General features: G+C 48.5%; 2 protein-coding genes across 2 annotated transcripts in view; both read left to right on the top strand.

The window, feature by feature from the left end:
• The window catches only part of RHOA (ras homolog family member A), a 55,045-nt gene extending 50,879 nt beyond the window's left edge, over positions 1 to 4,166 (top strand). The window contains exons 5-6 of the mRNA XM_061196805.1: positions 1,859 to 1,989; positions 2,911 to 4,166. Coding sequence (XP_061052788.1) covers positions 1,859 to 1,989; positions 2,911 to 3,084 — 305 coding nt within the window. The 3' untranslated portion in view covers positions 3,085 to 4,166. The remainder of the gene's footprint in view (positions 1 to 1,858; positions 1,990 to 2,910) is intronic.
• An 860-nt stretch (positions 4,167 to 5,026) lies between these two features.
• On the top strand, positions 5,027 to 6,265 carry GPX1 (glutathione peroxidase 1). The gene is made up of 2 exons (XM_061195361.1): positions 5,027 to 5,423; positions 5,701 to 6,265. The coding sequence occupies exons 1-2, from the start codon at positions 5,070 to 5,072 to the stop codon at positions 6,058 to 6,060; spliced, it is 714 nt and encodes a 237-aa protein (XP_061051344.1). The 5' UTR covers positions 5,027 to 5,069; the 3' UTR covers positions 6,061 to 6,265.
• Positions 6,266 to 14,294: the final 8,029 nt, after the last annotated feature.

Below are 14,294 nucleotides of genomic sequence, written 5' to 3'. Positions count from 1 at the left end.
GGTAGACTCTGGGCAAAATTTCATTTGCTTGATCTAGATAAGGATTCCTTTTCTCTGGCTTTATGGAATTCCCAATGGCCCCTAAAGCACCCCAGCGTAAATCCATGTAAAGTGATGTGTCCTGATATCAGATTACTTTGGAGGTGGGAGCAGTCATAGGCGATTGCCATCACTGAATTAAAAAGTAAAAAATTAAGTTTTAAAATCATTTATGAAAAGTGAAGACAGAGGCAATTCATTTCAGTTTATATGTCCTGAATTCCAGGGGGTGGGGGGGACTTTTGGAGTAATAATTTTATATATTCAGCAAATAATTATTGAGCGCCTGCTTATGGAACCTATATTCTAGATGAAGGGAGACAGAAGAGCAAAAACCACAGTAAATCTGATAGCAAGAAATGTTACAAATAACATTCATAGAGGTGGGTATGGAATAGGCCATGGTAGTATGCTGTTTTAGAAGATGACCATAGGATGGTCAGCAACCTCACTAAAAAGGAAACCTCTGAGCAGAGACCTGAAGTAGGTGAGGGAGGCCAACACAGATAGCCAACAAAAGAGTTTCCCAGGCAGAAGGAAGGAGTCCAGTGTAGCTGTAGCAGAGGGAGTGGAGTGAGGGTTGCAGAGCCATGTGGTTAATGGTGTGGACCTCTCCTTTCATCATGAGTGAGATGGGAGCTCTTGGATGGTTTGAACAAAGGAGTGATGTGATCTCACCTTCTCTTTAAAGTTATCACTGTTGCACCTGAACTGAAAACTGACCACAGGGTGCAGAGATAAGAGCAAGATTCAGTACTGAGGCTGTTTGGCTTCACTGTTAGATATGCTGGCCCTTGTCTCTTTATTGCTCTGCGCTTCTCTGGGAACCCCTTTGTTCTAGAATAAGGCTTTGAGTTTTAAGTTGTCACATTAGTGATTGACTCTAGCCGCTATAGCAAAGGAGGAAGGAAGCAGACAAGTGTCTGTCTTATGTGCTGAAGAGTGGAGCGTTGAATTATGAGTTTTCCTGACCTTATTCATGTAGCTTCTGTACCTTCTAGCCAGAAGGCAGAGCATCTTTTATATTCTAACTCCTGCCTTTTGGTCTTGAAGTCAGAGAGTGAACAGTTTACTCCTAAAATATAGTGTTATATTACAATCAGTACCATTTGAATGATCATCATACTAAGTATTCTGTACGCATTGACTCAAAATAGCCTCATGTAAGGTATTACTGTTATCCCCATTTTATAGTGTCATCCCTGACACTGAGATGCTCAAGGTGGTGGGTGTGTGAGGTTGAACCCAGGCCACTTGTCCACCATGGTGTACGTAGAACCTTTCTAAATTACTACAGTATTGGCAAGAAGCTACAGCTGGTTATTACTCATTTTCAAAAGCCACTCAAGCCATTTGAAATACCAGTAACCCAAGGGTAGGTCATGCTGAGGGCCCATGAGTAAGGTGTAGAGAAAACATGTGAACCCTGAGCCAGCTATAGCCCCAGAATGGGGACTCCTTCTGTAAGCTGTGGTCAGAATCATCTGCCAGCAGTGACATGGATGGCTGGTGGGGAGCCTTCCTTCTTGGGGCAGGTGGCACCATTGTGGAGCCATCCTTTGCTCCTCCAGAGCCTTTACCTGGTGCCACCTCCAGAGGAGCTGAGCTCCTTGGTGGGACTGAGAAAAGCTGGTGATTCTGTGCTTAAGAGAAGGGGGGTTAGATTTTACCTTTTTCATGGTTTTGAAACTAGTGAAATTCCATTAAATGTCCGGCATATTTCTCAAGAAGTTTTTTTGCAATTTAACTAGGGTTTTTGGAGATTCTTCAAGATAGAATTATATGTATCCCCAAATTATGTGCATTTTGCTTCTTTCAGAAAACATCCCAGAAAAATGGACTCCAGAAGTCAAGCATTTCTGTCCCAACGTGCCCATCATCCTGGTTGGGAACAAGAAGGATCTTCGAAATGATGAGCACACAAGGCGGGAGCTAGCCAAGATGAAGCAGGTATGGTCTAGGGCAGGGCTCTGTCTTCCTGTAGCATTCTTAAACTCGGGGCCTGGGTTCGAGGTTCAGGGAACCCAGCAGAAACCCTCAAAGGCCAGGCTGTTTCAGAGAAAGTCCCAGAAGCCTCTCTCTGTCCATCCGGCCCTCACTGACTCGGGCCTGCACAGAGGGGGTCCCTAAAACTCCCTAGTCCTGTAAGATGGAACCTCTCTTGTGAGGTAGTGCTGTGCCCCGAAGATTGCCTGCCTGAGAAAGGACCATCACAGCAGTAGTCAGTGCTTCAGATTCAGGAACTTTATCAGGCTCTTGATTTCCCTCTCCAGTTATTACTTTCGTATATGTGAGGCTAAAGATAAATTGGTGGCAACTGAAGGATCAGGAAATCCTGATGGCAGGGAGTCCAAACAGAGACCCCTAATGCCTTTATAAAAGTGATGGTGGAGGTGACATCTTGGCTTCTGAGAAGCCAGGTGGCCCAATGATAGGACTTCCCCACTGCAGGAGGAGTGCCTTGAGGTCTTTTGCATGGGTTCTCCTCCTGAGGTTTCTCTGTCTGAATGTGAAGGTCAGGGTCTATTTCCTTCCCTGAGCATTCAATCCTCTGTGAGGCTAACTACAGGAAGACCTAAGGGCTTACCCTGGATCAACAGCTTGAGTAATTTGCCCTTGATTCCCTCAACCCTCTAGGGCTTCTCTGGCCTCTCCTTTTCTCTCCACTTCCCAGAGAAGAGCGTGTTTGACAGGGATTTTTTATATATTGGAGGTGGGGGTCACCCCATATGAGTGTCATAAGACAGAACTCAAATCTGGGAGTTCGGCAGCTTTTTAAAAGCAGTCTTTTAGCTGAATTTGAATACTCTACACCTACTTACTATATGTATGTAATGCTGTTAACTAAAAGTGCTCTCTTCTCTTTGCTAGGAGCCAGTAAAACCGGAAGAAGGCAGAGATATGGCAAACAGGATTGGCGCTTTTGGGTACATGGAGTGTTCAGCAAAGACCAAAGATGGAGTGAGGGAGGTTTTTGAAATGGCCACGAGAGCTGCTCTGCAAGCCAGACGTGGGAAGAAAAAATCTGGGTGCCTTGTCTTGTGAAACCCTGCTGCAAGCACAGCCCTCATGCGGTTAATTTTGAAGTGCTGTTTATTAATCTTAGTGTATGATTACTGGCCTTTTTCATTTATCTATAATTTACCTAAGATTACAAATCAGAAGTCATCTTGCTACCAGTATTTAGAAGCCAACCATGATTATTAATGATGTCCAACCCACCTGACCCACCAGGGTCCTTCTGACACTGCTCTAACAGCCCTCCTCTGCACTCCCACCTGACACACTAGGCGCTAATTCAAGGAATTTCCTAACTTCTTGCTTCTTTCTAGAAAGAGAAACAGTTGGTAACTTTTGTGAATTAGGCTGTAACTACTTTATAACTAACATGTCCTGCCTCTCATCTTTCAGCTGCAAGGTACTCTGGTGAGTCACCACTTCAGAGCTTTACTCATTTTAACAGATTTCATTGGCATAGCTCTGGGTGGCAATCCAGTTTTTTGAAAATGTGCTCAGCCAGAAAGGCCCAAGTTCACGCAGCTGTGGCAAAGTTACAGTTCTGTGGTTTCATGTTAGTTACCTTATAGTTACTGTGTAATTAGTGCCGCTTAATGTATGTTACCAAAAATAAATATATCTACCCCAGACTAGATGTAGTATTTTTTGTATAATTGGATTTCCTAATACTGATATTTGTCATCCTCACAGAAAGTGTATTGGTTTTTTTAAAAAAAAGTGTATTTGAAAATAAAGTCAGATGGAAAATTCATTTTTTAAATACCCGTTTTGTCAGTTTCTCTGAAAAAAGATGGCCATGTCTCCCCTTTTCGGCCCCACATATTCCAGTACCCCCTTCCCCAGAGCTGGGCTAAGTAAATAGGAATTTGGTTTTATGCCTGAGGCACTTAGATACTTCAGAAGGTGGCATAACCTGTCTCACCTGGACGGCAGGGTCTGGCTCTAGTTCACAGTGCTCTTTTTTCTCACTGTATCCAGGTTCCCTCCCAGAGGAGCCACCAGTTCTCTTGGATGGCCCATGGTTTCTCTGTCCTCTCCAGCTGACTAAACTTTTTTTCTGTACCAGTTAATTTTTCCAACTACTAATAGAATAAAGGCAGTTTTCTAAACTTCCTGTATCCTGGTGTTTGTGTTGGCTCTCTCCAGGGCTGGGAATGGAGGATGAATTCTGCCTAGCTCACCTTGGAAGGTTCCTTCAGGGGGCAAAGTACCGGTGTCTTTTACTTCCTCGCCTGAGCTCCAGATGAAGTTGAGGATGGTCTGAAATCGACTGAGTCCCCTTGGCCCTGCATGCTTTTGGTCTCCCCTCCAGGGGTCTGGAGCAGGGCCTGAGCAGTGACCCCAGAAAACCTGTGTAAGGGTCGTGCCACACTGGGGGTGTAAAAGTAGGAGGGACACCAGAGGCCAGGAGGAGAACACAGTCTAGGGCAGCCCCAGAATGCAAGGAAATGGGTTAGAAAGAGCTGGCTTTTGGAGTCCAGCCCTGGCTGCCCGCCCCCTTTCTCCCCAGCATTGCCCACCCTCCTCCAACTTAAGCTTCCTAGAACCAGGAAGTGTCAACACAGAGGACTTCCCTTGGCAGCTGCTGCTAACTGCACCATCATCACAAGTCGTAACTCCCTCTGCGTCTGACAATAGGGCACGTTCCCGGGGAGTAGTAATATGGCATAGGCTGGGAGGGCTGTGTGGCCACAGGCAGCGAACGATTCTGTTGCTGGCGAGTCTCCCCGTGCCGGGCCCCAATCCCTGGAGAACCATTGAGAAAGAATCCGGAGCCCTCTTCGGCCTGGGCTCTGGGCTGGATAATCCGCGCGATTGCCACAGTGCCGGCGCTGCGCTCCCTGGGCGGGACCAAATGCGTCCGTGCCTCGGCACGGTCTGGGCGGTGTCCGCATCCGGCCCGACCGCACCCTCCAGCCTCGCGGGACCACAGCCGTAGGACAGAGGCCGGATGAGGCGGGACCGAGCGGGGGAGGGGCGGGTAGGAGCGGCCGGAAAAGTGCCCGAGCCACATGACCCCGGTCGCTCGCCTGTTAGGAGGCGCTTCCCGGACCCCCTGTTCGTCTAGTCCGCGGCTTTCTCCTGTCTTTTTGGGCACCCACACCATGTGCGCTGCTCAGCGCTCGGCGGCCGCCCTGGCGGCAGCGGCCCCGCGCTCGGTGTACGCCTTCTCTGCGCGCCCGCTGGCCGGCGGGGAGCCCGTGAACTTGGGGTCCCTGCGGGGCAAGGTGCTGCTCATTGAGAACGTGGCGTCTCTCTGAGGCACAACTGTCCGGGACTACACCCAGATGAATGACCTGCAGCGGCGCCTCGGGCCCCGGGGCCTGGTCGTGCTCGGCTTCCCGTGCAACCAGTTTGGGCATCAGGTGCGCCGGGCCGGGCGGAGCGGGGGTGGGCGTGCGACCGGGGTTAGGAGCGCCGGCGGACGACCCGCCGGGCCCAGCAGCCGCGCGCCCTGGGGGCGGAGAGGCGGGCCACCGGCTCGCTTCCCTCCGGCGCTCATCCCAGCTGGGGTTGAGGTCCACCCTGGGGTTGTGCAAGAAAGGTACAGTCTAGTGACTCATGGAGAAACTTCATGTTTGCAGTTAGAAGGCTTCCCTTCCCCTCGCAGCCCCGGGTCCCAGCTGCTCTCCCCTCCCGCAGGAAAATGCCATGAACGAGGAGATCCTGAATTGCCTCAAGTACGTACGACCAGGCGGTGGGTTCGAGCCCAACTTCATGCTCTTCGAGAAGTGCGAGGTGAATGGCGAGAAGGCCCATCCGCTCTTCGCCTTCCTTCGGGAGGCTCTGCCCACGCCCAGTGACGACGCCACTGCCCTCATGACAGACCCCAAGTTCATCACCTGGTCTCCGGTGTGCCGCAACGATGTTGCCTGGAACTTCGAGAAGTTCCTGGTGGGCCCAGACGGTGTGCCCGTACGCAGGTACAGCCGCCGCTTTCTGACCATCGACATCGAGCCTGACATCGAAGCCGTGCTGTCCCAGGGGCCCAGCTGTGCCTAGGGTGCCCCTCCTACCCCTGCTGCTTGGCAGTCACAGCGTTGCCCTCTGGGGATTTTATCCATGAAGGTGTTTCCTCTAAACCTGCATGGAGGAATGCCAGATGTCCAGGAAAATCCCCCGAGATGGGCACTGGTCCTGTCCATCCCAGCCGCCCCTTTCCCAGACCACAGCTTTCTCATTAATAAAGTGCTGAGTGTGAGCAGAACTGTGTGTATGTCCTGTGTCATTGTCAGATGGGGACACCTTTCCTACTAACCTCATTGTCATAGGGCTGGGAGCTTAAGCCCCCATTCCTTGGCTGGCATTACCTAGCCAAGCCTGAACATCCCAAAATTTTGTCTGCAGTGGAATTCACTCTTTCCTATGTGGCAATCCTAGCTCCTGTCTCAGCGTTTCTCCCTCTGCCAGGACATGCAGCAGGGCCATCCTGAGGCCCTGTTACAAGAGAAAGTCTTTATTTCAAAAAGAGGAAGAAATTTCAAAGGCTGACTGCCTATCCTCAGTAGTTAGGCCTCTCCTTTCTGAGTATTTGCTCTGCTCAAAATGACCTTCACAAAAAATAACACCATGGGCTCCCACTCAAGTTTAGAGTCCGTGGCTTTGTAACTGCAGAACCAGCCCAAACTGGCCCTGCTCTGTTGATAACAAGATACTGAGTTGTTCTTCAGAGATAGCAGAACAAAACTGCAAGTCATGCAGCAGAGGCGAAATTTTGAATTCTAATAATGCCTGGAACCAAGTTTTTCCACCTCCACCCCTCCTCCCCCACACACAACCAAAAGAACCCGGACATGACCAGAACCTGAATGCTGGAACCCTTTCAGAAGTGAAAGATCCATTGTCCAGGAAGACCCAGTGCTGAAGTCCCCTTTACCATACCTTACCATAAATGACCAAGTTCCAAAGCCCTCCAGTCAAAACCTGCCCCACCAGTGCTTCCACATATGAACCCATCCTCCCCTAACTCAAAAAAGTTTGACCAAACCCCAGATTAGGGAGATTTGAGAGCCTTGCCTCCTGTCTCCTTGCTGGTCAACCTCACAATAAAGCTCTTTGCTCAAAAGTGGGTGCCATAGTATTGGCTTCTATGTGTGTTGGGCAGCAAGTCCTTACTTGGTAACAGCCTCCTCAAGTGTTAGGGCCATACAAGCTCACTTTACACAGTTGGCAGCTTATGCAACATAACTTTCTTTCCCCATTACTTTGCTAGATCTTCTTTGCATAGGGCTACCCAGCGCTTCTACCTGCTCTGATGCTGTGCTTACCGGCTGCTGCCTCTCAGGTACTCAGAATAGTATACAACTGGTTGTTCTGACCATGCCCTGCAGTTGCAATTGCATGGTCAGGCTTAGGGTAGGCGCGTATCTTGGAGGCCAGCGCTGCTTCTCAGGTATGGCTCAGGTCCAACTTCTCCATCTGTTGTTCCTGTTGTCAGTAATCTTGAGACAGACCTAGAGCCACTTCCTATCACAATACAAGGGACTCTGCCGGGCTTGTATGCAATGAGGCTTCTGTTTGGACAGACAAGCACCCAGATATGTGTTATCAGTCCAGAACACGGTCCAGAGGTTCTGGGGTCCCAATGTTTATGCTCAAATTGGTGGCTTAAGTCCCTTCTGTGTCTTAACCAACTCTCAAGAACTTTTCTTCCAACCCTAAGCAGGCATCTTTGCTGCTGCCCTCCCCCTCTGCCTGCCCTTAGGTCATTAAGGGCTGTATCTGTTCTGGCTCCCTCTCTCTCCATCATCAAAACGCCCACCTCCCTCTGGCTGCAAGGCCTCTCCACCTCGCTTTTGAGTCCCCTCTGAGGTAACAAGGCAGAGCTCTGTTCCCCATTGAGACCCCACTCTATCTGTGCTCCTCTCAGAACCAAAAGTCTTGATTACATCTGTGAGTGACTGGGCTGCTTCCCCAGAGGGTGAAAGTCTGGGAGGTGGAAAGGGGCTGGTCATCTCCTCAGGGTTCATAGAGCCTGGTGTATAGCATGAATCAGCCAGTGTTTGTCAATTAATATAAAGAGAATAACTTTCCACTCAAAACAGGGTCAGGGGGACTTCCCTGGTGGCACAGTGGTTAAGAATCCGCCTGTCAAGGCAGGGGACGCAGGTTTGATCCCTGGTCTGGGAAGATCCCACATGCCATGGAGCAACTAGGCCCGTGTGCCACAACTACTGAGCCCACGCACTGCAACTACTGAAGCCCGCGCACTGCAACTACTGAAGCCCGCGCGACTAGAGCCCGTGCTCTGCAACAGGAGAAGCCACCACAATGAGAAGCCCGTGCACCCCAATGAAGAGGAGCCCCCACTCTCCGCAACTAGAGAAAGCCCGCGTGCAGCAACGAAAACCCAACACAGCCAAAAGTAAAAAAATAATAAAATTAAAAACAAACAAACAAAAAAACAGGGTCAGGGATTTTTGAGGATTATTTGTAGACTCCAAATCTGACTGCTGGAATGGAAACTAACAACCTATACACCTGGGTATATCTGGGTATACCTAGGCCCTCTTTGACCTCCTTAAACCCCACATCTCTTCTCTAAAAGCCCTTTGCTCCTTTATTGCAACACTCATCATTCAGCCCTGTGCCATATACTCTGCTGGGTGCCAGGATACAGTCCTCAGGAAAGCAGAAAGACTCTATAATTACTAAATGCATGTTTAGTTCTATGAGAGTAGTATGGCGTACTTTGAGAATAAATTAGAGGGCCTGGCCCAGTGGGGAGGATCACACTTTTGTCTCTTGGAGGGAGTGACAGTGAAGCTGAAGAGAGGTTAAGGAGCAGTTAGCTGAGGAACAAGCTGATGGAGGGTGGACAGGCAGGGAGTTCAGTGTGTGAAGGTCTGAGGTGGAAAGGTGGCATCACTGACAATCAGGTAACACAAGGAGGAGCAGGTGTGGGGAGAAGAAAAGTGTTTAGATTCAGATTTGGCGCATGAGACATCCAGATGGAGATATCTGGAGCAGGTGCTTACAAGAGGCTCAGAAAAGGAATTTGGGTTGGAGACAAAGGTCTAGTCAAGGGGCCAGTAAGTAGCCATTGGAGAGGATACGGTCTCACCTGGGGAGAGTGGCAAGAAGATCAGGGGGCCTAAACTTGAGGCCTATGAATTCACAGTGCTTCTGGGTCAGATGGCAGAGAGGCACAGCTGGAACAGTGATGGATGGAGTCAAAGAGCCGAGGGAAGGGACATTTCATAAAGAATTGTTAGCTGGGGGCACTTCCCTCGTGGTCCAGTGGTTGGGATTCTGCGCTTCCATTGCAGAGGGCACGGGTTCAATCCCTGGTCAGGGAACTAAGATCCCGCATGCCTCACGGCGTAGCCAAAATTAAAAAAATAAAAAGAATAGTTATCTGGGATGAGTGCTTGTGAACTGAGGGTTCCTCAGCAAGTGCAGTGTCAGGGGGAGCTAGAGCTGTAACCAGACAGCCAGTGCCCGAGATCTACCAGGTCCTATTCTGGGAGCTAATACACAGTGCCCAAAAATCACCTGGGTGCTTGTTTAAAGCTATGTCCACGGCCCCCCTCCAGAGATGCTGATGTGGATAGCCTGGGGATTTAGGGTCCTATTCAATGTCCTACAGCTGAACCCATGAGAAGAGACTTCCTGCTCCAACTCTCCCCTTTCCTGTAAAGGGTCAGTGTGGCCCAGGCCACACTCTCTGGTTAGGCTCTGGGATGGGAATCCAGGGCTTTCCAAACTGACTCCAACTTCTTCCCCTCTGGGTACCTGGTGACTCACCCCTCCTTGCCCACTTTTTTTTTTTTTTTTCTTCAGTTTATGCCTTGGGCTGCAAGAGAAAGGAAATTCTGAGATCCCCACGTGGCTGACACTGGCTGGTGAATACTCCTCCTCAGACTTGAAGCTGCATGCCTCCTTTAACTGTCCTTTTCAACTCTCTCTTTTTCTGGGAACACTCAGACTAAAGCCGGTTAACACTTAATCTTCCTCCCCAAGAAACTGGACATCTTCCCCCAAAACACACACACATTCTTTCTCATTCAACCATGCAACTGCTACTGGATCTGACCTGCACCCACTCCACCCCATTGTGAATCAGCAGCTCAAATTAACAAGTAAAAGTGAAGGAATCCCAGTGAACCTGCCTGCGGCCCTGGCCTTTGGTAGCAGTGCCTCCGGGACACTGCCTGATCTGGGAGCAGGCAGCAGTATTTAGGCCACAGGTCGTCTGAGAAGGGGATGGGTTGTGCTGTTACTCAGTAGGTTCAGAAGCCTCCATTTTAGCAGTTCTTCCAGAAATGCTGGTTTTAAACATTAAATCTGATAAAATATGTATATGTATATTAAATCACAATGTACACACTAAAATTTATTTGTCAACTATACCTCAACAAAGCTGAAAAAAAATCTGATAAAATTCATTTGGTCAGGCACTTCTTGCACAATTAGTTCTTTATCAGATGACTTCCTCATTCTGTCTCGATGTAGTTCCACAAACAACATTTAAAATAAGCTTATTTTCAGTGAGGCATTCCTGGCCTGATCAGCCTTTTCTCATAAGTTTTAACTTTGGGGTAATACTGAGTAAAAAATACTTGCTAAAGCTTTCCACAAGAGAAATAAATCCATCCACAGCATGGATTTTTAAAGAATGGGCAGGGAGCCCTGTCAGAGCACTCTGAATTTGGCAGGTTTGTGTTATTACAATCACCAAATAGGCTAGATAAGCATGCTTTCATAGAGGTGTGACACACCTGGGATGGCACTAAAATAAAGCCCAGCTGGAGCTGGTCAGTAAGTTACTGGGCATCAGGCACTGCTGGATTGGGAAGCAGGAGCTCAGATGAGAGAAGTTCTTGCCCAAGGAGTGAGGGCTTATGGGCACTGGCCCTGGGGGTAACAGAGAAGCCAACTTGAGATCTGACATCCTTCAGCTTTGACCTACCCAAGAACTCAAATCCAGACTTGTCACGTGAAAAAACAAAAATAAAATCACTAACTAGGTGGGCCACTTGCTGGTGGGTATTCTGTTAGTTGCATCCAGAAGCATTGAAACTGACAGGACATGACAGTGACGTGCTGGGCAGAGGCCCAGTAGCTCTTCTATCACTCATCCTGCAGACAGAAACCCCACTCCCAGCACCCCTCCCAGGTCCAGTGTAGCCATGGCCAGCAAGGCCAAGGTAGGAGACCACAGACAGGCTCACTTAATCCAAATGCCCAGAGTCGGGGCAGTATCCAGGGGCAGGTGCAGCCCACCTTGGGTGGTGTCCTACAGTCCTGCAGGCTACCTGACTCCACAGGGAGGCGACTGGAGGGAATCTGAGCCTCCCTGAAGAAGAAGCACCTATTATCCCAGCCTCCTCTGTCCCCAGCACGTGGCTATATCTGTGTACATGTGTGTGAATCTAAAGAAGCCCTGGTCCCCTCAGGATTCCTTGGAAGACTCATCATGCATCCTCAAAGGTCAGGGGGGATGTTAAGCATACTGTTTTTTTTTTTTCTGGGCCTCACCGCTGCGCAGCATGTGGGATCTTAGTTCCCTGACTAGGGATCGAACCCGTACCCCCTGCACTGGAAGTGCGGAGTCTTAACTACTGGACCACCAGGGAAGTCCCTCCCTTTTTTTTATCTTTAATTTTTTTTCATCCTTAATGTTAAGCATACCTCTGCTTCCTACACCAGTTGCTTATGTTTCCTTCCTAGCGAAGTGTCTACAGCATCACCCTCCATGTTCCTCTAGCACTTTTATCACACAACACACTATAATTACATGTGAAAACATCTTCCCCAACCTCACTGGCTGGGAACCCCTGGACGGTAGGGACTGTGAGGACATAACAGATTATCAGTCAAATGAAAAAAATGACTACTATCTGGATAATTCTTTCATTCATTCACCCAAGAAATGCTTATGGAGAATTTTCTCTGTGCAAAGGGAAAACGACACATACAATTAATATCTAACAATTAATATCTAAATGCTTATTTAAGGTTAAGACATTGATGGTAACAGAATTAGAGCAGGAAGAGGAGACACGACCACACATGGGCCCAGGACACAACACCTTCCCCACCCAATCAGGGCTAGCTACCGACAGTGGCATAACCAGAATAGAATCTCCAACATGGGAAAAAATGATCCCATGTCCTTTCTGTGAGATTCATTCAGTTTTTTGCCTCTGTCACCTTCCCCAGTAACCTAACCCTTATGTAACAGAGGCGAAAGTGTCACTGATAAGACATTAAATTCTTCTAAAATGTACCCCTAGCGCCTTTCACTTTTTCACAGTCCCCTGGGCAAGGTAAGAAAGCACAGGCAAAAAGGAAAAAAAAGTATTTCTCTCCTGATGCCACCTCTAATCAAAAGGTGCCCAAGGGACTTCCCTGGTGGTGCAGTGGTTAAGAATCCCCCTGCCAATGCAGGGGACACAGGTTCGAACCCTGGTCCGGGAAGATCCCACATGCCGCGGAGCAACTAAGCCTGTGGGCCAAAACTACTGAGCCCGTGTGCCACAACTACTGAAGCCCGCACTCTCTAGGGTCCACGTGCCACAACTACTGAGCCCACGTGCTGCAACTACTGAAGCCCACACGCCTAGTGCCCATGCTCCGCAACAAGAGAAGCCACTGCAATGAGAAGCCCACGCCCCGCAATGAAGAGTAGCCCCCGCTCACCGCAACTAGAGAAAGCCCGCACGCAGCAACGAAGACTCAATGCAGCCAAAAAAAAAAAAAAAAAAAGGTGCCCAGTATTTGTGAATACAGCCACACGTGCTCTGTGATTGCCGGCCAAGTGTGGACCAAGGGTGACTGGGGAGGGCCAACTCCAGGTAGGTTTAGAGCAAGCCATAGTACCAGCCAAGGCAAGAACTTCATGATTTGGAACCAAATAAAACTTAAAGTTCACACACCCAGACATTACAAACCCTCAATTAGATAGATCATCACAGTCCAAGATCGTAGTATGTAACCAATCAGCCAGACCTGTTGCCTCCAGCTCTCTTCCTGCTTTCCTTCCTGTTGTTGTGCTCCAAGCTCCCTTGGCAATGGGTGAGTTGTTCAGTTCTGGGGTTTGGTTGTGGGGCAAAGAGAGGGGCCTACTAGGCCCATATCTCTCCCTAGGGGAAATGGCCCAACAGAGAACACAGTCCTGGGGCCAGGGTGTCTCCTGAGTTGAATCACTCAACTCCTTTCCTCCCAAATCCGTTGGTCACTCTCACAACAGCAGGAACACACAGGCAGATGTTCATTGTTTCTAGTTCTTAGTTTTTAACATATAATCAAACTCACTAAGAAAGTTTTAAAACTGGAAATAATGGTGATCTTCTGATTATGAAGTTTCACTTTAGTCCTTGCATTTTAACTACTGGCACTTGATAATTTTAATATAAATTTTTAGGGACTACCCATAATTAGTGTACTAATTTTACAGCTATTTAATAGCACTGAGGAGATCCAGGCTTAAAAAGATTTTCCAAAGTCTTCATTTTTATAATTAGGTTTTGTCCCCCTTCCTAGTGGTGCTGACGACTTGTCCTACTTCCTTAAGACTCTGACCCATGCCATAAATGGTATAGGAGAAACTGCTAAAAAAAGAAGAGGGAAGCAGACATTGTAATGTAGGTTCTGAAGTCATGTCAGTAACCCAACTTTCTTCTTCCATAAATAGGACTAAAGGCAATGTTTCTCATTTGATAACATTTTTAACAATTTCAAAGAACTTTCACAGAAGGGCACTTGGGGTGCCAGGGTTGGCTCCCCAGATTTAGAATTATCACGTGATGGTAACTCTTATCTGCAGGGGATTAACTGCTATGTGGTTATTCAAGGCAGTTTTAATTCCAAATTACTTTCCCCTGCTATCTACCCAACTGCCAAAAGGCCTCTGTTACCAGATGGTGTGTGATAGATGTCCCAGGAGTGCAAATTCATTTCAATTAGCCAAAACCCAACATAAAAATAGTAAATCTGTTCAAATGTCCTACCACAGCTTCACCAGGCCAGCTCTCTCTTCCACCCCCAACACTGAACATGGCTCATCTGTTTCTCCTCTCCTCCCTCATAGGCACCTTTCCAAAGGTTCCTAGTAGGTCTCTGGGCTGCACCACTGTAGGCATAAAGCACCCTCAGCTATTTCTCTCTGCTCTTCAACCTCCTACAATATCTGTGGGCCATTTAAGGCAGGACATATGTCCCTCCGGCCTCCCTTCCAGCTTTAGCTCTCAGGTCCTTTCAGTCTGTGCCCAGCTCAACTGGCCTAATCTTCA

The sequence above is a fragment of the Eubalaena glacialis genome, chromosome 7 (genome assembly GCF_028564815.1).
Source record: "Eubalaena glacialis isolate mEubGla1 chromosome 7, mEubGla1.1.hap2.+ XY, whole genome shotgun sequence".
Taxonomy (NCBI): Eukaryota; Metazoa; Chordata; class Mammalia; order Artiodactyla; family Balaenidae; genus Eubalaena; species Eubalaena glacialis.
This window is presented reverse-complemented; position numbering and strand designations above follow the sequence as displayed.